General features: G+C 34.5%; 2 protein-coding genes across 4 annotated transcripts; one reads left to right on the top strand and one right to left on the bottom strand.

Annotated features, from left to right (window-relative positions):
• Positions 1-682: 682 nt before the first annotated feature.
• LOC111878730 (protein NETWORKED 4A) lies at positions 683-5,085 on the top strand. Of its 3 annotated transcripts, XM_023875232.3 has the most exons (5): positions 683-877; positions 1,028-1,116; positions 2,645-2,702; positions 2,834-2,945; positions 3,465-5,085. In XM_023875232.3, exons 3-5 carry the CDS (start codon positions 2,688-2,690, stop codon positions 4,850-4,852), a joined length of 1,515 nt encoding a protein of 504 aa, XP_023731000.1. In that variant the 5' UTR covers positions 683-877; positions 1,028-1,116; positions 2,645-2,687; the 3' UTR covers positions 4,853-5,085. The 3 variants fall into 3 exon arrangements, with proteins under 3 accessions (XP_023731000.1, XP_023731001.1, XP_023730999.1); XM_023875233.3 differs by lacking the exon at positions 1,028-1,116 and having other exon boundaries at positions 683-881; XM_023875231.3 differs by lacking the exon at positions 1,028-1,116 and having other exon boundaries at positions 684-877.
• Positions 5,086-10,649: 5,564 nt separating this feature from the next.
• On the bottom strand, positions 10,650-16,096 carry LOC111878741 (DEAD-box ATP-dependent RNA helicase 20). The gene is made up of 14 exons (XM_023875246.3): positions 15,660-16,096; positions 14,431-14,523; positions 14,154-14,318; positions 13,916-14,011; positions 13,550-13,624; positions 13,175-13,336; positions 12,873-12,953; positions 12,587-12,685; positions 11,974-12,069; positions 11,759-11,890; positions 11,591-11,665; positions 11,412-11,501; positions 11,227-11,301; positions 10,650-11,115 (listed from the first exon to the last, which is right to left on the bottom strand). The coding sequence occupies exons 1-14, from the start codon at positions 15,942-15,944 to the stop codon at positions 10,933-10,935; spliced, it is 1,707 nt and encodes a 568-aa protein (XP_023731014.1). The 5' UTR covers positions 15,945-16,096; the 3' UTR covers positions 10,650-10,932.
• Between the last annotated feature and the right edge of the window lie 7,683 nt (positions 16,097-23,779).

Below are 23,779 nucleotides of genomic sequence, written 5' to 3'. Positions count from 1 at the left end.
TTATAATGAGTGGTCCGTCTAGGATATTCTTTCCTTCTATGTATGCGGATTGAACTTCATCAACATTTGATCCAATGACTCCTTTCAATCTATATGCTAAGATTTTGGCAACGATCTTGTAAAGACATCCACTTTTACTAATTGGTCTGTAATCAGCAAGTGAAGTCGGATCATCGACTATTGGTACAAGTGTAATGAATGATGAATTACTCTCCTTTAAATCTCCACATATGCCAAGGCTTTAGCATAAGCCACACTTTGTACATATCCTTTGCAATGGTTCTATCCTCGTCCTTAGTACACCGAGAAAACTCCTTCAAATGACTTTCTTTGGACCTTAACTTCGACCTTCTCGCTCCATTATCACGATTGTCACCAAATTATATTTGGCAACCCTGAAATCAAATTAAAATGTGTGATATTATATTAACAATTTCAAATTCAGAACTTTACCTCTTGGATTTTTTTGGTGGGGATTTTTTTGGTGGCTTTCGACTGTATAATCCTTGTAACTTTTGTTATGCAATATTACATGATTAGTTCGAAAAAAAAAATAGAAGTCAACATTATAAGATATACTAATATTTTTGTTCTTTTGGGTATTTTTTTTCAAATGGTAATCGGTAGTTGACAAAATGAAGCATGTGAAATACAACATACTGAGATGGTATCTTGACCATATACGCGTCCCTTTTCCCCAAATACCCATTATTAACTATCCTTGAATTTCCTCATTTTCTCTACTCTCCTCCCATGGCGAAATTTTGAATCCTCCTCCTTTCTCTACAGCATCTCGCTGCTTCTTGCAAATTATCCCTCTATTCGCTTCAGTCTCTGCTTAATTTCATCGTCTTCCTCACCAATAGTCGACAACGAGGTAGGTAAAAATCAGATGTATTACTTATATAGTTATATGTATGTATCGATTAAGAGCTGTTCTTTCAATCGTGTATTTTACTCGTCTTCGATTTAGATTTTTGATTAACTATGACGCCGGCGACTTTATCGATCTATCTTTTTTTTGTAGAAAATAAGTATCTGAACATCTCTATATCAGTTATCCAAGTTGAACTGGTTTTGATTCCGATTTCATTGTCAGATTCGTGGTTAGAATTGGTATTATTTTAATTTATTAATCTGTATTAGACGTTCCTCTTCTTCACAATTAGCTGGATTCGTTTTATCTTCATTTTACCATGGAAGCTTCCTGCATCACATGTTTTTTTGTTCGTTTATTATTTTATCTTCAATCTTCAATTCGTTTGTGTTTTTGTAAATTTTGTGTGTTTGCATTTACAATGCATTAGATTAGATTATTCGAATCTCCTGGTTTGTAGCAATGATATTAGATATTATAAAAATCAAGCTTAAAATTTTTTGGAATTATTTACACATTATTATGTCGCTTTTTAATATTATATAATTCGATTTCACTTTTTGGCCTTTTCTTAATTTGTTTTTGGTTCTTCTGGTTCAAATTCCTGACAACTTGCCGCTTAATTTTTTTTGCTTTACGAATCTGGAAAATATCTTTGCTCTTTTTAATTAACATTTAACATCAATTATTTGTCGTTGCATTTTAAAATTTGAAACAAAAACGATGTATTTGCTGTTTAATTAAAACTTAAAACAAATTAAATTAATGCGTTTGTATTATTATGATGTATGAATGCGGGAGAACCGCGTAGCTGGAATCAGCGATTTCCGGCACTTGTTTATTTCAGTCGGCGACCCTCCCCACGTATATTTTGCCGATTATTACTCTTAACTTAATTTTATAAAGCTACTCGCGCTTCAAAGCGCGTGAGTTTTACACCTTCTTCAGAAATGGATCCGTGTTCTTTAGAGTTGAGTGTATTTGTGACACGTTTCATGATACCTGCATTATTAGGTTTGGAAACTTGTAGATGAATATGCCTCATTTACATTTTACATTATAATAATATATAGTTCAGTTTCTTTTTTTCTTTTTTATGATCCAAAATTGATGTAACCTTTTTCGATTAAAATATCTACCAGAGATTTTTTTTTTTTGGTTAAAAAATATTAGTAACTTTACGTTTGTCCATATGATCTTATATCTTAAACATGCCGTTAATAATTGGATTATTATAAAACAGATATATGTAATATGTCTACGAGAACATATAATCAATATTGGATATCTTAACTCTTTTTTATGATCCTTATTGTTCTCATTATAGTTTTATATTCCTGTCAACGTTTTCCAAAATATTCCATCCTAATTTAGAGTTGAAAAGATTATTTTTTTGATTTTAAAGAGTCAAAGATGGAATATATTTTAAATGGACAGACCGATTGTTGATTTCAATAGCTACAAATGGACTATTACTACAACAACAAAGAAAAAGTCTTGGACAGCTGAGAATTCTTATTTTAATATTCAATCACGTTCTTTTTCCTCAATACTTTCTTGTTTCTTAATTATAATAAATAATAATATTGTTTCCAAATTTCATCATGACGCTAAACATGAACAAGAATTGTCAATAATTTGAAGCCAAAATCAACCATGATTTTGGAACATAAGTTATGTTGAGATAAGTAAGTTGCAAAAAATCTTCCTGTCACTGCTTATGGATCCTAAATTCCTAATTCTTGTTTTTTGTATATTTAAATTCAGGTTTAAGTATTAGCTAGCTCTCAAAAAGCACGAAACAAGCAAAATGGACTCATATGTGGTAAGCAGGCTGACTCCCATATAATCATAATGCTTTTAATGATATTATTAAATAATCTTTAATTTATTGATTGTTTAGTTTTATGTATATGTGATACTTATATATCATGTTGTATATTTTTGTGTTTCCAGGGTAAGTCGCATAAAGGTTATAGGAGGACAGAATCAAGAAATAAACATTCCTGGTGGTGGGATAGCCACATCAGCCCCAAAAACTCCAAATGGCTTGCTGAAAATGTCGAGGGTAAGCAATTTAAATTCCAATTCTTTATATCATTTTTTACTTTTCCCAACATTTTTAACCAACAAATTAAAATATTTGCGTAAACTACCCATTGTGTATTGAAGTGAGACTGAATATGATATCAATCGTATAAAGCTCCTTGAAAGTATCCCATGTTCATTCATAATACCCTCAAACAGAAAAAAACTTTTTGCCTTTTTTTTATTCTTTTTTTTTGGAAAAAAGTTGGATTTGAACCACGAAAATGTAGGTATCAACACGTAATAGTCAAATGCCACTAAAACTAAATACTTTTTTCTACATTAAAGGCAACTCCTTCTCATGGGAGTTGATGTCATGTCCCCACTTTTGGTTCCTTAGTGGCTGTCATAGTTGTTCCTGTAAATCTCCACACTTTCTAGTGATCTAATCTATCTGGGCCCCTCAAATAAACCATCTTTAATTCAAACAACCTATCACATTTCCAAACGCCCAAAATCTTTAAATCATACTCTCAACAAAAACACTTGTTGATTGCAGAAATGGACCAAAGCGTAAAACGCATGTTAAAGCTAATTGAAGAAGAAGGAGACTCATTCGCCAAAAAAGCCGAAATGTATTACCAAAAAAGACCCCAACTCGTATCTCACGTCGAAGAATTTTACCGCATGTATCGATCGTTAGCAGAACGATACGATAATGTCACTGGTGAGTTACGTAAAAACATCCCTTCAGATCTCCAGTCCCAAGGGTCCGGAGTCTCAGACGTGAGCTCCGAACCACCTCTGGGTTCGAATTCGAATTCGAACCCCCAACGCGGGTCCCGGTCTGGTACCGGGACCCGAGCTGCAGGGTTTGATGTGTTTCTCAAAAGCGGTGGGAGTAGTTCCGATTTGGGAACCAAAGAAGGCGACGAGACGTCGACTTTGGATTCGGAATCGGAATCTGACGACTCGTCGGTTAACAACTACCCGATTCCATTGGAATCCGAGGTCAGGAATAAGAACGATCGCGTCGAAGAGGAACTTCGAGTTGCAAACGAGAAGATTCATGAGTTGACAGCCGAGCTTCAAAAATACGAATCGATGCCACCGCCACCACCACCTCAGCATTCCGATTCCGAAGGTGGAATTGTGAATGCCGGTTTGGAAGAGCAAGAACGCAAGATCCAATCACTCGAGATTGATTTGAAAGTAACAAAACAAAAGGTTTTGGAATCAGAGGAGGAAGTGAAAAGATTGAGACACGAGCTCCATAACAATGCGGCTCAAAAGGAGATTTCGAGTTGGAAATTGAAATTCGAGAAAGAGAAACGGGAAGTGGCGAAGATGAACGGTCGGGTAACGCGGTACAAAGAGAATTTGTCCGAACGGGATCGGGAAATCCGGGCGATGAGGGAAACGTTATCCAACGCAAATAAAACATTATCAGAAGAGAATTTTCAACTTGAAGAGCAAGTCACCAAGTTGTTGAAAGAACGCGCGCTTTTGGAAGATGTCATAAAAGAATGGGATTTACGTTGTCAATGTTCCGAAGAGGAGCTTCGAAGACTTAAGATTGCGAACACCGGAATGGAATTCGAGATTGAGGAGTTGAAGGCTAAAGTGTCGGAACTCAATGAATTAGTGGTTTCGAAAGATGCGGAAATCGAGGGTTTGTGTGGGCATTTGAGGGAGTTGCATTTGGAGCATGTGGAGTTGGTTGATGGAATTGAGAAGTCAAAAAAGTCAATAGAGGAGTTGAGGTGTAGAGGAATGGAATTGGAGAGAGAAATTGAGAGGCAAAGGGAATTGATTGAGGAAGGAGGTGAGGAGAAACGGGAGGTGATACGACAACTGTGTTTTTCACTTGAGCATTACAGAGATGGATATCAGATGTTGAGACAAGCGTTTACGAGTCAAAATAAGCGACACCTGGTGATGGCATAGTAAGTAAGTAATTATTAATTATATAATACTGTAATTAATTTACAGTTGGGGGTTGATTTTGCAAATTTTGAGTTTATGTGGGACTAGTGTGTAACTAAGTAAAGGCTTGAAACCTCTTATTATGGACTATTTCTGTCATGTATCATCTTTAATATATATATCTTCCATTTCAAAAAAGATATATATTTGATTGTGTAATTGTGTTTAGCATATGAACTTGAAATTTGAAAATATAGCTTGTATTTTATGCTCAAATGTGCAACTTAATAAAACTTAACTAAAAAAAATAGATAAAATACGAATTGAGTTCAAAGCTTCCCAAAATGTATTTTATTCATACGACTCTTAAATAGTTGTAGATTCTAGAATTGGATTATAATTGTGGGGAGAGGTCGATATGAGAACGACAAAAAAGTTAAAAGAACCATAAAGAGCTAAATTTAATTATTGTTGATTTCTAATTCAAAAGCCATGGCCCATGATCAAAAGAAGTTGTTGGCCGATTTTGTTGAAAATGAGGGCATGAGGCATTAAGGGTAAATTGGTATTTAAGCATTCGAATCCAATAACTACATTCATTAAATTTTCTTTAATATACCCTTAAAACAGCTTCTTCTTTCTTTTTTTTCTTTTTTTTTTGTCCTTTTAACTTAATCGTCTAAAAAAACAAATATATCAAAATGCATAATTATTCATTTTTTAGGACGAAATATTAATATCAATATATTTTTACATTACAGGAGAATGATTAACATATCATTTATATTAACCATTCACATGAGAATAAATATGGCGTACAATGAAAAATAATTAGATATTATTGGTTCACTAGTATACACCATCATCATTTTCATGTAAATACTAAATATCCAGGATTGTCATGTGTATGTTCTCATGTTAATTAATGATTACAGTGTGCAATGAACTTATGATATATAATAGTTTCTCGTTGTACAATATTGTTATTTAAATGAACTTACAATATCTAATGGTTTCTCGTTGTACACTGTTGTCTTTTTAAGTGAAGGGTAATGATGGACGATTGTATGTATATAATCATTGTTTATGGTGAATCTCACAATATCTAACAATTTTTTGTTGTACGTTATGAAAAATGAATATCAACATGGACGATGCTCCAAGGCCTTCAAATTTTTAGGACCTATTATATACCTATTTATATTGTTATAAAAAAATGTTTGATATTAAGTCGTCATAAATTTTAACTTAAAAAAAATTATTATTAAGAGCCTCATTTTATTTTGTCCGGAGCCTCAAATCAACTTGAATTGGACATGTGAATGATCATCATAATCTTATGATATTTTAAAAAATGTTATATGTTATGCTTATTCTCATGTGAATAATAAATATAAACATAATATCTTGATCGGTGAAAAAATTATAAATTTAACAAAAGTCTGTATGTTTTCATAAAAATTTGATTTTCATATTGCATTAATTTTATTACAATTTACTATTAAGTTTTCCGATTTTTGCAATGTTTGACCAATTAGCAGGTCAACTTGGTTTTGCTAACGTGACAGTTTTTGTGACATAATGCTGACATGATATGCTTATGTTTTATTTTTTTTGTAACATCACATTCTGGAATTTCAATTTTTATGACAGTCATAATATTTACATAAGAGTAAATTACACGAAATCGTCCATCGGTTAGGTACCAAAAAGCATGTTTAGTCTCTATTTTTTAAAATTAACTCGGATTGTCTCTGTGTTTCCATTTCCTTGCACGGTTAGTCTCTATCGTCGTTAGTTGTTAGTGGTTTCCGTTTAAGTGCCCCAAAAGCATGTTTCATCCCTCGTTTCTTTTAAATTTATCATTTTAGTCCCTCGTTTCTTTTTAAAAGACTATATTGCTATTTTTTTCCCTTATTTATAATTGATCAATTAAATTAGATTAATTGTAAATTTTAAAAATTTATATCATTTTCATCTCTCTCTCTCCCTCTCTCTCTATCTATTTATCTCTCATTTTCTCTCTATTCATTGTCCTCTTTCTTAATTCGGGCAACTATCTCTTTTCACCGTAGGCACCTTAACCAACCACCACTTGTCAACACCAAATTTGATATTATAACCAAACTCTAAAACTCAAACTCAAATCTTGTTGGATTAGGTGTCTAAGTTCATAACTATAATTGGTATATATTTGAATTGATAGTAGCACGGTCCTTTTGGGTTACCCTCAAAACTAGCAACAGGACATGATGACTTTTGGAGAGAGAAGTTTAATTTATTATTTGATTAATAAATTGAGATAATTGATTTATTTTATGAAAATAATATATTAATTAGAAATCATGTTATTTAATTAATAGTTAATCAGAAATTAATTTGAATTCATTTTGGGATTAATTGAATTAACTAAAAGTGCAGGGGTTGTTTTGCAATTTATTGAAAGTTGAGGAAAGGAGTCCATGGAACTCATTGGATGAGGTGGACGAAAATCACTTGGGCAATCCCAAGGAATTTTGTCCAAGCCCTTGCTTAAGGAATGAAATGGATTGCTTGTTTACGAAGCAAAGGGATTAAGGTTTCCTCCTTAAACCCTTACTTTGGCACCAAACTATCTCAACTATATAAAGGCTCTCCTAGCATATAATTTCGTCCGTGCCTTCCCTCTAAGAGCTTTGGACGAAATCTTGGTCCCCCCCCCCCCTCTCTATATATATAGCTTTCCACTTGCTAGTGTTGGGTGTGAACTATTAGAGGCACAACATTGTGGTGCTTGCTCTCTAAGCTTCAACAACATAAGGACTTGTATTCTTATTACTACATAACAATAAAAAGTATGTTTTTCCAACCCTAGATCTAAATGTCGAAAATAACATTGGTTTCCTAAGGTTTCCCAATTGATTTTCAAATGTTGTATGTTCAATTAGAGAAAACATAGATCGGGAAAATTAGGGTTGCATGCACACATACGTTTTGTTTGTTATGCTCAAAATCCATCAAATCTAATATTATATCCAAAATCTAGAACCTGTAATCAACACCAAATCCTAATCTAAACCTTTAATCGACATTGATTTTCAAGATGAAGTCCCAAAACCTAAAATCAATCATGAAATCCCTACATCGATGCAAAATCTAAAGGGACTGAGATGTAGAATCGAAATCCTAGATTTGTGACATATCTTCTTTCTCAACTCTTGCAACCACCGCTTATCACCACCGTAGAAGAGAGAAGAGTTGTCGAAATTTAGATCTGGAAATTAAGTATAGATCTAAAATCTAGATATAAAAGGGTTGTTGATGGCATGCCCTAAATCACATATTGAAATAGAGAATACAAGAGAGGATGAAAAAGAAACGAGTTGTTGTTGGCGTACCCTAAATTAGATTAATTATAAATTTTAAAAACTTATATCATTTTCATATCTCTCTTTTATTCCCTATCCTCTTTTTCAATTCGGGAAACCACCCCATATCATTGTCGACAACCAACTCCCTTCGATGTCGTCCTCTTTTGTCTTCTTTGTTTGAATATGTGGTTTAGGGCATGCCATCAACAACCCTTTTACATCAAGATTTCAGAACTATACTCCATTCGATGATCTTAATTTCGACAAGTCTTTTTTCTTCTCTGATGATGATAAGCGGTGGTTGCAAGAGTTGAGAAAAAAGATAGGACACAAATCTAAGGTTTCGATTCTACATCTCAGCCCCTCTGGATTTTGCATCGATATAGGGATTTCATGATTGATTTTAGGTTTTGGGACTTCATCTTGAAATTCTATGCAGATTAAAGGTTTTGAATTAGGATTTCGTGTTGATTATAGGTTCTAGATTTTTGTTATAGTATCAGATTTGGTTTTGCGTTTTAGATTTTGGTTAAAGTATAAAATTTGGTGTTGATGGGCGGTGGTTGGTGAAGATGTCGATGGTTGTCGACGATGATAAGAGATAGTTGCTCGAATTGAGAAAGATGACAGGGAATAGAGATAAAATGAGAGAGAGAGAGAGAGAGAGAAATGATATAAGTTTTTAATATTTATAATTAATCTAATTTAATTGATAAATTGTAAATAAGTGAAAAATAAAAATAAAAAATGAAAATAGTCTTTTAAAATGAAACGAAGGACTAAAATGATAAATTTAAAAGAAACCAGGGACCAAACGAGATTTTAGGAAACCTAAACGGAAACCACTAACGGCTAATGGCGATAGGGACTAACCGTGCAAGAAAATGGAAACATAAACACAGTCCGAGTTAATTTTTAAAAATAGGGATTAAACTTTCATTTTGATACCTAACCGAGGGTCGATTCGTGCAATTTACTCTTTACATAAAAATCACTATGCGCATGTTTGACACATGACGTTTGAAAGCATTTGGGAGATTATAAGCGTATGTTTGACACAAGACGTTTGAAAACATTTGGGAGATTATAGTTTCTAGTATTTGACAAAATGTTTTGTTTCAAACAAAAAATCTCATTTGACACTACAAACTTTTAGCGTTTAATTTAAACAATATGCTCCAAATCTAAAAACTATCTATATACACAAAACGCTACATGTTATCCTCTATCTGCTAGTTTTGTCAAACATGTCATATATATATATATATATATATATATATATATATATATATATATATATATATATATATATATATATATATATATATATATATATATATATATATATATATATATAACACAAGTCACTATATTTTAGTTTTTTTTTTCCAATTTTTATACGAAATGTCATGTCACCAAAAAGATAATACATCATAATACCCCATGTTAGCGTCGTCGTGTCATCAAAGACTATCATGTTAGCGAAAAACCAAGTTTACCAATTAAGTGGTTAGCATTGTAGAAATTGGAGCTAAATTGTAACAAAATTTAATACAACATCAAAATCAATTTTTTGCAAACACGACCTTTTTCAGACTTGTGCAATTCCACCTATGCCCCTCCCTAACTCCTAATTCCAGCTAGAAGCCCTTGGTTCTTGATCAATAGTTGAATTTGAAACCAGTTGTTAACGGTCTCGGCCTTTAGTAGTTCTTACTGAACCTCGCCCAGATGTAATAGTATAGTTTTATGGTGTAACTAAACCTAATCAAGGGCGTATCTACATATAACAAATGTGGGTCCTAGGACCTACCTATATTTTTAGTTTTATATATTAATTATATTGAATAAAGTTTAGGAATCATCTTGAGAAAAAATATGACTTACCTTACATCATTTTTGACAAGATAAAAAGACAAATAAATGAAAAAAAAATGATAATGGATTTATATTTAAATTTACAAAACAAATAGTTAATATTTATTAAAACTTATTTCATATAGGAGATCAAAAGAAAGAGATGTAATTAGTTGATATTATAAAATGAATGGTGGATGGTTATAATAAAAGTTGAAAAGCAACATAACTATTGTTGGTTCTAAAAATAATTATTGCAAATAAACTCTTTAATAAAAAAGAGATTTAGTCGTGCAAAATAAATATTTTTTTTTTACAAAAATCTAGTTTTAGGGGCCAGGTAGACTGGTTTTTACTGGTTCGACCCGACCCGATTCATCACATGGATTGTTTAATTTTTAGATTTTTCGATTTCACTTAATTAGGAACCACGTACTATTCTATTCTAGATTCACGACTGAACCTAATACACTAGTTATATATAAATAATATTCAAAAAATGTTTTTGGCAACCACGTTTCACCCTTACAAAAAAATTTAAAAAATAAATAAAGAGTAACCAAAAAGCATGGATGAGAAATACGAAAGCAAGCAAGCAAAGTACATGTACATGAGACAAAATTGGAGGGATTTTGTTTTGTAGTTTATAAGTAGTAATAAAGCAAGTCCATGTCCTAAAAAAAACCCAAGTTTGAAATGCAGATGCATCAGATTATACACAGCAGAGCAGCAGCCTACGGTATCTACCAACCTCTCTCTCTCAACCTACTTCACCTTCTTATTGCAATGCTATCACATTTCAATAATGAGATCTTTTTTTTTTTTTGTTTTTTCTTGTTTAAAAGTCGAGTGGTACCGCAGAGTCACGGAAAACGTAGTAGAGACTTTACCACCTTAATCGTCCCACGCATCATCAGCGGAACCCTCATTCTTGATCATTGCATTGGGAGCCGGGGAAATCATGTACTTGTACTTGTCTTCCACATTTATGGATGATATTGTTGCTGGCAGCTTTGATTGTGCCATCCGAGCCTCTTTCTGTGCTGCTGCTGCTTCTCTCTCCTTCCTTCGTGCAACCTACACATCACATCTCTTTATCATTATCAACTATTATTATATTATAATCATTAATCAATCAAATAAAAAATACTATTCTCTTAAATTAAAAAAGCAAGTGTATGTATGTACCTTGCCAGTGGCAAAAGCTACTGTGTTACCAGATTGAACATCTGCTATTGCTTTCCTTATTTGTGACACAAGAAACTGAAATACATACCATACATTGTATTTAGTTGCTAGTATTAAAATTTCATTTGCTCAAAATCAAATGTTGCAATTTCCAATAGGAAAAAAAAAAGGTAAAGGTAAAAAACCATATCACGGTCTGTATAGAATGAAGTAGCTCTTCCTGTTGATCCTGCACGCCCTGTCCTTCCAATTCGGTGCACATAGTCCTCCATCGTCTGAAATCAAACCCAACACAGATAAATGCTAACTTACTTTTCCCATTTTATTTACTCTTTTACTAATAAACCTCATAAAAGATAAATACCTTTGGAAGGTCGAGGTTAACTACATGAGCAACACCTGTAACATCTAGACCACGAGAGGCAACATCAGTAGCAACCTGCAGTGCAAATCCCAAACACACAAACAAACTTATTACTACAACTCTACCCTACCACTATTTATATTTATGAAATTGTGAGTTGTAACATACCAAGATGTTAGTGGGACCATGTCTAAAATCACGGAGTGCACCCTCTCTTTCGCTCTGAGTTCGGCCTCCATGAAGAGCAACAGCATTTAAACCCTGAGCTACCAAAGCTTCAGCTACTTCATCACACCTTGTCTACATCCACACCCAAACCAAACAATAATACCAATTTTCAGTAATCATCAACAAAATAAAAATCTGCAATACAAATACTTTACCTTCCGTTCAACAAATACAATTGTTAAGGGAAATGGGTGGCCTAACTTTTCAGCCAGTGCAGCCTCCTCAACAAGCAAAGATAGCAACCGATCAATCTGCAATTACAAGTACAAAATCTTAATTATTCCTAATGCTGCAGAGATTGGTATCAAAAGTAACTGAAATATGAGTATTTTTCAAGTTTTATGATATGTACAGCTGCCCAAGATGACATGACAAAAAAAAATCATGGGTTTACAAGTGTTGCATAATAAAGAATCAAACACAGCAATAGTTTTCTGGAAAAAGATGACTGTAACTCAGAAAATACAATAATATATACCATATAGAGTAATTTAACAAATGAATAAATACATAAAAGGCCTCTATAATTCATGTTGGCATGCCAACACAAACTTTATTAATAAAATTGACCATGTCAAGGAAACAAGTATCAAGAGACAAAAATAAAAGGATTAAGCCAATAAACATTCAGATTGATATTTGAATAATGATCAAGAAAAAAACACAACATTCAATATCTTGATTATCAAAATTAACTGTGCCTATTAGTTGGGTCCAACATTATTATAAGTATGATTTAATGAACCTAAAATCAAAATCGGCATATACCTTTTCACTTTCGGAAATCTTCTCCAATGTTTGGGATACATTCTCTGTTGGGCTGCTCACTTTTCCAACCTTCACTTGTACTGGATTTGTCAAATATTCCTGAAATTCATACGACACAAAGGATGTTTAGTTCATGAAACAAATTCACATAATATTAGGATCTACTACCAATATCAAGCTTCATTGTGCAGACAATTTGTCATAAAATGCAATTACTTTTTTATCATGATTAATAAAATATATAACTCAGAATGACCAAACAAAGAGAATATAATTTCAGATAAACCTGTGCTAATGCTTCAATCTCCACTGGCATAGTTGCACTGAACAACAGTGTCTGATGCTTTTCTGGAAGATTATGCATCACCTAAAAATAAAACAAATTAATCTTCTTTTGTTTATCATCAAATTACAAGAGCCTATATATGTGTGTGTATATGTGTATGTATATGTATATAAATACATACATTTGTACACGCACTTGGAATTTTAAATGCTACATATATAAAAGATATTTCAACAGTGCCTATTTTCCAAAGAGCAACTCTATGAAGTTGGCAATGGCATTGACATTAAAACACAATTTACCTCTCTTATTTGAGGTTCAAAACCCATGTCAAGCATTCTATCTGCTTCATCAAGAACAACATATGAAATCCTTGTGAGAGATGTGTTTCCCTGTTGTAAATGATCAATAAATCTTCCAGGAGTAGCAACCACAATTTCCACTCCTGCCCTTAGCTCAGACCTCTATTACACATCCACAAAACAAAATACAAAAATATAAACTTCTGATGCATCTATAAAAACCCACAAGATAGTATCTTAAAAGTTGTATAAACTATAAAGTGACTCAAACAATTAACCACTTTGTCAAAAGAACATGAAAATTTGCTTCTTGCAACAGTTGTTTAGATAAACAATCATATAATCCACATGAAACACCATTCCAAAATCAGTCACCTGGTCAGCAATGTTTGTTCCACCCACAACGATTGCAGTTCTGAAAGACTCCACTGATTGACTGAAAGCTTTCACCTGTAACAACCCCATGAAACATGTAAACCTTCTACATTGGACATGCATATAATATAATCAAAGATTCAAATCAAACACAAGTCAAAAGCAGTTTCAAGAATTACAATAAATTTATACTAATCACTAAAGCCCTCTTCAACATATAGATAATAGCTCAGAGCTTATGAAAAAAAGTAAAGAAGAATCTTTAATGAAGTCACTAGTTGTCATACTAAACACTTGAATTTTAACAAGTGCAGTGTTTATGAAGCTATGGAGAAGTGCATATAAATCAACCATAAGATACCTTACCTCTTTCTCTATCTGCTGTGCAAGCTCTCTGGTAGGAGCCAGCACTAGTGCTAAAGGACCATCTCCCCTCCGAACAGGTGGCTGAGCTATACAATGCTGCAAATGTGAAAGAAATAAACAGAAATGAAAAAAAAAAAAAAAAAAAAAAAAACACAAGTCATCACATAAATAGTAGCTCATTGTATAAAATAATTTATTATAGCACAAAGTATACTTGATGATTTTCATGAAGTGGTACCTGTATCATGGGTATTGTGAAAGCAGCAGTTTTGCCACTGCCTGTTTCTGCACAGCCTAAAAGATCCCTTCCACTTAGAGCAACAGGCATTGCCTGAGCCTGTATAGAAGTAGGTGTTGTGTATTCATGAATAGCAATATCCTTCATGATGCTTGAGGCCAGACACTGCAGATGTTAGAGAAAATGCATTACATCAGTCATCAATTAGTGGAAATTAATCAAATATAACATATTGTATGAGACAGAAAAGGCATGTCAAATTATATAATTTGGTTACCATATCTGTAAAGGATTCAATTGGTGCAGGTGCTGCAGGGGAGTCAGGTGTGACAGTAACATCAACATTGAGTCGTAATCTGACCTCTTCTATCTGTACAATTATAAAAATTAAAAATTTAAAAAAATAAATAAATAAATAAAAACATATCATCTCTTAGCAAAATTAATAAAAAGAAACTCCATAAAAGCTAGTGAAACATCAATGACAAGTAAACAACCAACTGATCATCTTTCAATGAAAGTCATGTTTTATTGTGAAAAGTAATAATAAAATTAGGACAGTAGTGAGCCCTCCATGTTCAGCATATGTAACATGGAGGGGCTACTTGATTAACATAAGAGGTCCACAGTTTCAAATAGATACCACATAAACCAGAGTTTATAAATGCACTTCTTTATCTCTGTTAACCATCATTTAAATTGTCATAGAAAATTTGACATTAACCATGCCCAACTTTTAGTTTTAAATCTCCTTCGCGTAACTTAACAACTCATTAGGATAACCAGGTCGCCACTGATCTCTAGCTAACATAATGTGATAAAATATTCCTCAAAGTGCATAACATGGTTGTATGAAATTCTCAAAACGAGTAAACATGTTATGCTGTTTAAGGCACACTTTAGTTCATTTTATAGGAGCACATAAGATCCCTACCCTAACTCCTAAGGCAGACAATTAGCTGTCCGAGATCATAGATTGTGTACTAGCGTATTATCTTAATTGATTCTCCCTCTATGTACCAAAATCAGAGATGCATCTGTTCATTTGGAGGAAATTTGGAGATTTTAAATCTCAAATTTATAGAGTAAATGTGATAGAACCTAATAAATTTGTACATTTGGTGAGAATGCTAGAATTTTAGAGGATCAACTCAAAAGGTTGAAACTCAACATGTGTCCCTAACTTCAAAACTGAGGAAGTAATACTTATTATTTTTATTCAATGTAAAAAGTTATCACGTCTGGTTGATAAACCAGATAATCGGAGACTCCAGATATGCTTCCTATGAATTCAATCATTTCACGATTCAACTATAGAGACGCTTAAAAACTCTAAAAATGCCCTAAAACTGAAATTAAAACCAAAACAAGAAACAGTTATGCCGTAAGGATCATTTCATCTTTAACTAGGAGCGTTAGTTCTCAATCAATCTCATAACCGAAACAGTTGTCACGCACAGTTGAAAAATAAACAAGTTTTTCTAAAAACAACGTCGAATACGTAACCTGCTCAGGTTTAAGACGTAGAACGCGTTCAGAAGGCTTCCATTGAGGAAGCACTACGTTAGGAACAGCGAGGGCTCTCGACGGTTGGATGTGGTTGTTGGCTGAGCTCCGTCTAGGAGTTGAATTAGAAAAGGCATTGTTGTTGGATTTAGAGTTAAGTTTGTGGTTTGTGGTGATGTTATCTACGTTTGTGGGGGTGGCGGTTGTGGTGGTGGTGGTGGCTGTGGCTGTGGCGGTGACGGTGGCGGCGACTGACTTACGGAGGTGAGGAGGCACATAAGACATTGTTTGGATGGATGAGTGTGGAGAGAGTGTGTGTGTGTGTGAGAATTGGTCCGCTGCGGTTGATGTTCAATCTTAAGTCCGAATCTCAGCGAAGTAGACATGCCATTAGGATTATCTCGGAAGTCGGAACAGTATCTTGAAATTAGGGTTTATTTTTCAAAACTAAAAATATTTGGGGTATTTCAATCTCATTCTAAATTTCTAATCAACGAAAAAAAAAGAGTAAATCGCATAAAATTCATTATGTTTAAAAAAAAATGACTTTGACACTGTTTATTATTTTTTGTTTCAATTTAGTTATTAAGTTTTTATTTTTTTTGCAATGTTAGTTGTTAACTTTTTAACCGATCAACCTAGTTACATATTAATCATTTGACCGTTGAGTCCAATTACACGTTGATGTGGCATTGTGTCATTCTTTGGCGACGTGACATCATGCATGATACTATTTTGCTATGTGGCACTTAGTTGGCATAATGGTCTGTCAAAATTTAAAAAAAAATGACATAAAAGACATTAAAATTTTATTCTTTTTAATTTTGACACTAAGTTTTTTATTTTTTTTTTATAATTTTGACACTTAATTTTTTGTTACAAATCGAACATTTTTTTTCAATTTCATTTAATGTTGACTATTTTCCATTTGAACTCATATAAAAAAAATTTACATTTGAAACCGTATAAATACATCTTTTTATATTTAAAAACCACATTTTTAGTATAGATACAAGGCTATTACATGTAAACCATAATGTTATGTATAAATATGTATCATTCATATTATAATCGTATTTTCATTACATACATAACTTTAATACGATCTTGGAGGTGCGGAGTGCACAGTCAGATAAGTTAATGTGATATCGTGAACACAAAGGTTCATGGTTGCTTTAATTACCAAAGGGTCGTTCGTTATATATATTCATGATTTTTGGTTCTTCTAGATATACTTCTTCTTCATTTAATGTTACTATGCAAAAGTCTCGTCTCAAAGAACATCAAACAAAGCAAGGTATTATGTGTTTCTGAATTTTAGATTTTGCATTAAATCCAAATTAAGTTTTTTTGGATTATCCCATATATGTTTTTCGTGTTACTGTAACACCAATAAAATTCAGGTCGAATTTAAACTTTTAAAAACATCTCAAATACCAAGAGTTATTACAAATTTGTTTTCAAAATAGTTTCATATCAGAGTATCCCATAAATCCAAATCAAAATATGAGGAAGTGTATGATCACGCCTTTGCCTTCCCGCGATCATCAGAAGTACCTGAAATAAAATCAACAACTGTAAGCACGAAGCTTAGGGCCTGTTTGATACCCATCTGACTCGGTTTGGGTCAGATGTTTCGGCTTTTTCGGTTAGACATTCTTGTTTGATACATGTTGATTCAGTCAGATTGTCTGGCCCAAATGGATGGCTCAGTCAGATTGGAAGAAATTGCTGACTCGCCCAAAAGACTATCCTACCCTCTGATTTCTATTTCTCTAGTGACCTAAAAGAAACATCGCCCAAAAATCAGACGCCTCCATTGACAACTGTAACGCCCGCAAATCCGGGCTAGTCAATTTAGAGGCAATAGGGGTCGAAAACGACTTTTCGACAAAAGATTATTTAGAATAAATAATCTTAACCAAGTTGTATAGTATGTTACAAGGTTTTCGTACATATAAAGAACGCCAAAAACCGAGTTATAACGAAGAAGTTATGACCCGTTGAAGTTTCGCGACGGAACCGGCACGATACCGGGAAGCGTAAATAGTGAATTTACGATAGAGCGAGATTTAGCCTTAGCGATCTAAACGAAAGTCGTAGAATATGTTAAACTAAGAAAATCGATAAAAAGAACGCCCAAATCTGACTTCGTATGAGGAAGTTATGATTTTTCTAAGATTTAGCATAGCAGTGCACAGCCCGAAATCTGAATTTTAGATCGGTCGATTTTTAGCCGACGGGATCTAAATGAAAGTTATAGTACTCGTAAATACCAACGCGTGGATATAAAGAACGTCGATAATAGAGCTCGTATGCAAAAGTTATGGACGAAGCTTAGTCCCTACTTTTCGAGCGCGGCGAATTCGATACAGTTTTGTAAATACGAGATAGAATGAGAATTAGCCAACGAGGTCTAAATGAGAGTTGAAGATCTCATTAATAGGAACTCAACGGTAAAAAGACAGACAAAAATGGAGCTCGTATGCGAAAGTTATGGACGAAGCTTAGTCCCTACTTTTCGAGCGCGGCGAATTTGATACAGTTTTGTAAATCCGAGATAGAATGAGAATTAGCCAACGAGGTCTAAATGAAAGTTGAAGATCTCATTAATAGGAACTCAACAGTAAAAAGACAGACAAAAACGGAGCTCGTATGCAAAAGTTACGGACGAAGCTTGGAGACTACTTTACTATACACTTCCTATAAATACAAGGGTGAACTCCTCATATTTTCTTCACACCATAAGCCTTTCTTTCTCTCTCTAACTTCTCTCTAGCCTCCCTAAACCCCTCCCAAGTCTACGGAACCTCCCTAGCACGAGAAGAAAGCCCCGGAGCGCCCGACGGCTCCGAGAAGAAAAGATTTCGGCTCGGAAACGCTGCTCCAGCGAAGCCTGGTTTTTAATAAAAACCCGCTGTAAGTGAGCTACGCCTATAGTATATTTAATATAGATTTTATTTAATTATAGTAACATTGCTAGGACCTTAAAATAATTATTTAGGCTATTATTATGAGTTATATTGAGTGTTATTTAACGCTTATATAATAGTAATAATAGCTAGACTATTAAATTAGTCTCGTCAAGCGTTAGACTAAACTCTAGTGGTAATGATACTAGGTTTCGTCAAGGGATAATTGCTTTAAGAGTAACGAAGTGCTGTCCGAGTGCCGACTCACCACCTTTCAGGTGAGTGCATAGTCCCTTTCATCTTACACATAGATATGAAGTATTTTATATAAACTACGTGCTATGTGTGCACATTATCTGAATACTTGCTGTCTATGCTGGTTGAACGTTTTATACATGTTTTAAAGGACTTAAACTGTATACGTATTTTATATATACGAAAATGTTGGGTATGAGATGGGTAGATGAATGATGAGAGATAGAAGATGACGTGAGTATACATTGGCAGCTATAGACTTAGTGCCTATGGGACAAACACCGGTAGCTATGGACTTAGTACCTTTTAGACGTTGGTAGCTATGGATTTAGTACCTGTTGGGAATTGGTAGCTATGGACTTAGTACCTATTAGTTAGACGCTGGTAGCTAAGGATTTAGTACCTGTAGGAATTGGTAGCTATGGACTTAGTACCTGTTGAACATTGGTAGCTATGGACTTAGTACCTATTAGATAAAGACTGGTAGCTATGGATTTAGTACCCGATGAATAGACTATAGCAGCTATGGAATTAGTGCTTTATGAACGAACATTGGCAGCTATGGATTTAGTGCCAGTCCCATAACCCTGGAAGTAAGGGACTTCGGAATAAACGAATGCAGGGTAGATGACTCTTAGGTTAAATCCTTAAAGAGTAAAGAAGATAATGGGGATGAGTAATTGGGTTGATTGTTTGATTGAACATAATAATTATATTATTGTGGGTTGAAAACCTATGTACTCACCAGGTTTCCCAACCTGACCCACTCAGTTTATGTATATCACAGGTGACGAAGTGAAGTGACATTACACTGAGAGATTTAAAAGAGATGTAGATCACTAGTGTAAATCATTGTAAGTTCTGTTTATGCTTATGTTTCGGTATTAACGATGACATCCCAAACATTTTAAAATGAAATAAATACGTTTCTTCGAAAATGTTTTAATAACGTATTTACCATGTTTTTCTGGGAACAAATTCCGCAACCTTTTTATAAAATGAAGTACTCTGATTTTTATAAAGCATAAACAAAATCGGTCTTTTCTGGCCGTGATTTTGGGGATGTCACAACAACTCCCAATCGTTGCCATCTCCCTTTGGATCTCCTCCCTCCTACAGTACAAGCTTCGTCTTCTTCGGCAGGTAAGCTCTAAATTCATAATCGTTTGTGTTTAGATGAGCTATTGTTATGAAATCAGATTTCTATTCCATTTTGATTTTTCTAATTTCTTTGATTTCTACATAATAGCTGACTGAGAATTGGTTTCAATTTCGGAATTTTCCTGTTGAACATGTATATGGGTTTCGATTTTTGTCATGTTCATAAGTGAATGGTTCGATTTGTGTTGCTCTATTCCTATTTAAACTTTTCTAAAAGTTCTAATTTTTTGTTGTTATGTTCTTGTTTGAAAACTTTTGTTTTTTGATGTTGAATTCATATCTGTCCGTACATATATCTGTTTTATAGCTTGAAATCATTTTTGATGTTGAATTCATATCTCTTCATACATTTTTTTTGTTGTTGTTATGTTTATGTTTAATCACTAGTGATGCTCCAGTTATGGATGCTAATTATAACCAAATAACATTTCACCTGCAACATTATATTGGGGATCATAATCCTTGAAATTGATTGAGGAGAGGTTTTGTTTAAAGAGAAGCAATGCAAGGGTATGTTGAGTATAGCATTTTTAGTGGTTTTGGAAAAAAAAGCAACAAGCAAAACAGATAAAGAAAAAGATAAGGGAAAAAAGGAGAGAAATGACTTTGATATTGTTTGGATGAATTATGCAACTAGTATTTGGTTTGAAATCCCATGTTCTTGATTCTTCAATTTCATCTATAACTTGCTTAAATTGATTGATGAATGTGAATATTGGCAATGAATGAATTACTTGGATTGTTGAAAAACAATGAATCTATTTATAACTTTATAAAAATAATGATTTATTTTATAATTTTTATTTGGGTTTTTAAACGATTTGTATGTAATTTATATTTTTTATGATAATTTTTATGTTTTTTATAACTCTTCAGCAACTTCATCCATAATTATATAAAGCAGCAGGGGAAAATGGTAACTTTTCATCAGTCAGCACATTCAGTCAGATCTAATCAAACAACATCATTTCTTACTCGGTTAGGATTTCTTACCCAGACAGACCTTTTCCAGTAAGCACTTTCTCAATCAGCAACTATCAAATGGGACCTTAGTGAGTTTCCCCAAAATACCAACGTCATACAATCATAACCATATCATATCATATAAACAAACATAACAACCATGCATCTCGAGTCTACAGTGTGACTGGTCCGCCCGCACCGGGCCTTTAATCCACCTGGTCCACTCTCTAAGTCTACAATATGACTGGACCGCCCGCACCAGGCCTTCAGTCTATCTGCCCCACTCTCCGAGCCTCGGCACGTCTGGACCGCCCTCTCGGGGCCTTCAGCCTATCCGGACCGCTCGTCAGGACTTCGGCCTGACTATGTGCCCTCCTGGGCCTTCAGTCTATCCGGTCCGCCCTAGGTATGTTGGCCTACAACACGAAGTAGGACCCTCTTGGGTTTTCGAACTTCTGATTCATTATGTGGACTCTAACCCCGGCCTAATCCTAGGCCTCACGTCGATCGTCCACCCTCTCGGAAAACCGTGGTTTGTTCCCTGACCAGCGTGCCTACCACATACGCTAAATAACCCGCACACTCGTGTTGAATGCACTGTCGAACCCTGACAGCTAACAGAACCCTCAATGGCTGATGCTCCATCTGAGAATTTCCAATTCTCCCCCACTTGGGACACTAACTACTACCTATTGGCGGTGAAACCAAAACACAACCCAATCGTCCCTACTAGGTATTATCACCCTTGACTAGGGAACGATTAACCCCAGGGTGAACAACCTCCGCATAACAACCCTCCCGGCATGGATCAACCGAACTTCAAAAGAAACTGAATCCCAGTTGAAAACTTCTATATCTTCGATTCACAGCTACGAGTCATGGAATGGTGATCCTATATCCTAACTCCCCATTCTCCAACACCCCTGGATACTAGCCGTCTGCAACCCCTCAATATGAAACCCCCCTAACCCTCCTATGTTCTAATGACTCATGCAGAAAGAGGTGGAAAAATTCACAATATAATCATAAACAGTAAGATCAGAGATGGAAACGTACCCGTTGCCGCATCTGGCGTTGTCCTGACTTCCTCTGCCGTAAGCTGGAAGGCACGTCCTTGAGCCCTCGGAGGCTCCGCTCTAACCTGACCCGTGATAGTAGTCCTCAATGTAATAAGCCATGGACAGTTGGCCTTCATGTGACCAACCTGATGGCAGTGATAACAAATCCTCACGTCCTGTGGCAACCCGAACCTTTTTCTGTTTCCATTAACCGATTTCCATTAATAAAATTTAAATTTTATTGAGTTTCCGTCAATTTTCTTTGTTTAGAAAATCATCTAGCTTTATATAATTAAATTTATATACGATTCGAAATCAAAATCGCGCGAAAAACCCGAAGTTTTCTTGAAAAAACTAACAGTTTTCGGCCTAAGTGAGTTTACGGTCGTAAACCCGTGTACGATCGTAAACCCATGTACGGTCGTAAACCCGTTTGCAGTTGGTGCCAAGTGGACCCCACCACCGACCATACCCCAGTCTATATATATGAGACCCTCACCTTCATTTTAACCTTATTGGCCGAAAACTCTCTCCTTCTCTCTCTAAACTCTTGACTGTAATCACCAAAAACACCCTTATTCTTCCGAAAATCATCGAGAATCGTCATTAGGAGTTGATTTGGAGCATCTAGAACACGTTTTTGCATCGAATCTAGCATCCTTGTTCTTGAGTGTACGGTCGTACACCCTTCAAATCTGCAAATCTTCATTGACCGTAAACCAATTCACGGTTGTACACACCTCAAACCTTCAAAGGTCGTAAACCCTTCAAGAGGCAGTTCATGGCCGTAAACCTCCTTCATGGCCGTAAACTCCTTTTCACGGCCGTAAACCTTCCTGAAGTGGTGCATTAGACTGAAAACCCGCTTTCCTCGATTCAATCAAGTCCCGGTAACATTCCTTAACCGAAAGCAAGTGTTTTTCTAACGCTTTATCCAACGAAATCAGTAATTTAGATACATATATGTATTTAATTGTTATTAAGATTCCGTTAAGTGCCACATACAACAACTCGAGGGTCTTCGTTTCCAGTTCGTTGATTCGAAGCTTGCACACGACTAAAAGTAAGTTCATACCCCTACGCTTTTATGATTTTTAACGTTTTCAGGGGGAATACAAGCCAAATACAAACGATTATTGTGAGCTAAAATAAAAGGACTTCAACAAGTTTAAAACTTATGCAATTGATTCAGTCCAACGATTTCTATGAAATATATAGATATTTTATCCCTTTTGTATTATGTGGAACATAAGGGACACTTTCAACTAGAAAACATAATTGCATAGTTTTCAGAACAATACACAAACCAAGTACAATACATTTCAGACAAACTATAATAGGTATAGTTTGGGGAGTTTATCATACAATTTTTACCAATCCATATTTCTTACATGGTCAATCATATAAACTATGACAACTTTAGTTTATGATATTCATTACTACATTCGGATAACACTAAATAATTATTTAAGTATAATTATTAATACTCTACCAAGTATACAACGGTTTCAATTACGAGAAAACCATACAGAACTACACGTAAACTAGTTAATACAGGATTGTGAGACAACACTTCAATTGTACCTTTCGGGGTACAAGTTAAATTCTATCATAGTATAACCATAGTCTCCTGAAGGGAGAGCCTGAGATTTGTGAATAGATCTATTCAGGACTGACAATCCCACACCTGAACTGCTAGCTACAGTTAGGCAGGCATGCCTGGGGTGACAAATGTCATTTATCCTGACACTTGAAGAACATCGTAAAGGTC

Source organism: Lactuca sativa, chromosome 5 (assembly GCF_002870075.4).
Source record: "Lactuca sativa cultivar Salinas chromosome 5, Lsat_Salinas_v11, whole genome shotgun sequence".
NCBI lineage: Eukaryota > Viridiplantae > Streptophyta > Magnoliopsida > Asterales > Asteraceae > Lactuca > Lactuca sativa.
This window is presented reverse-complemented; position numbering and strand designations above follow the sequence as displayed.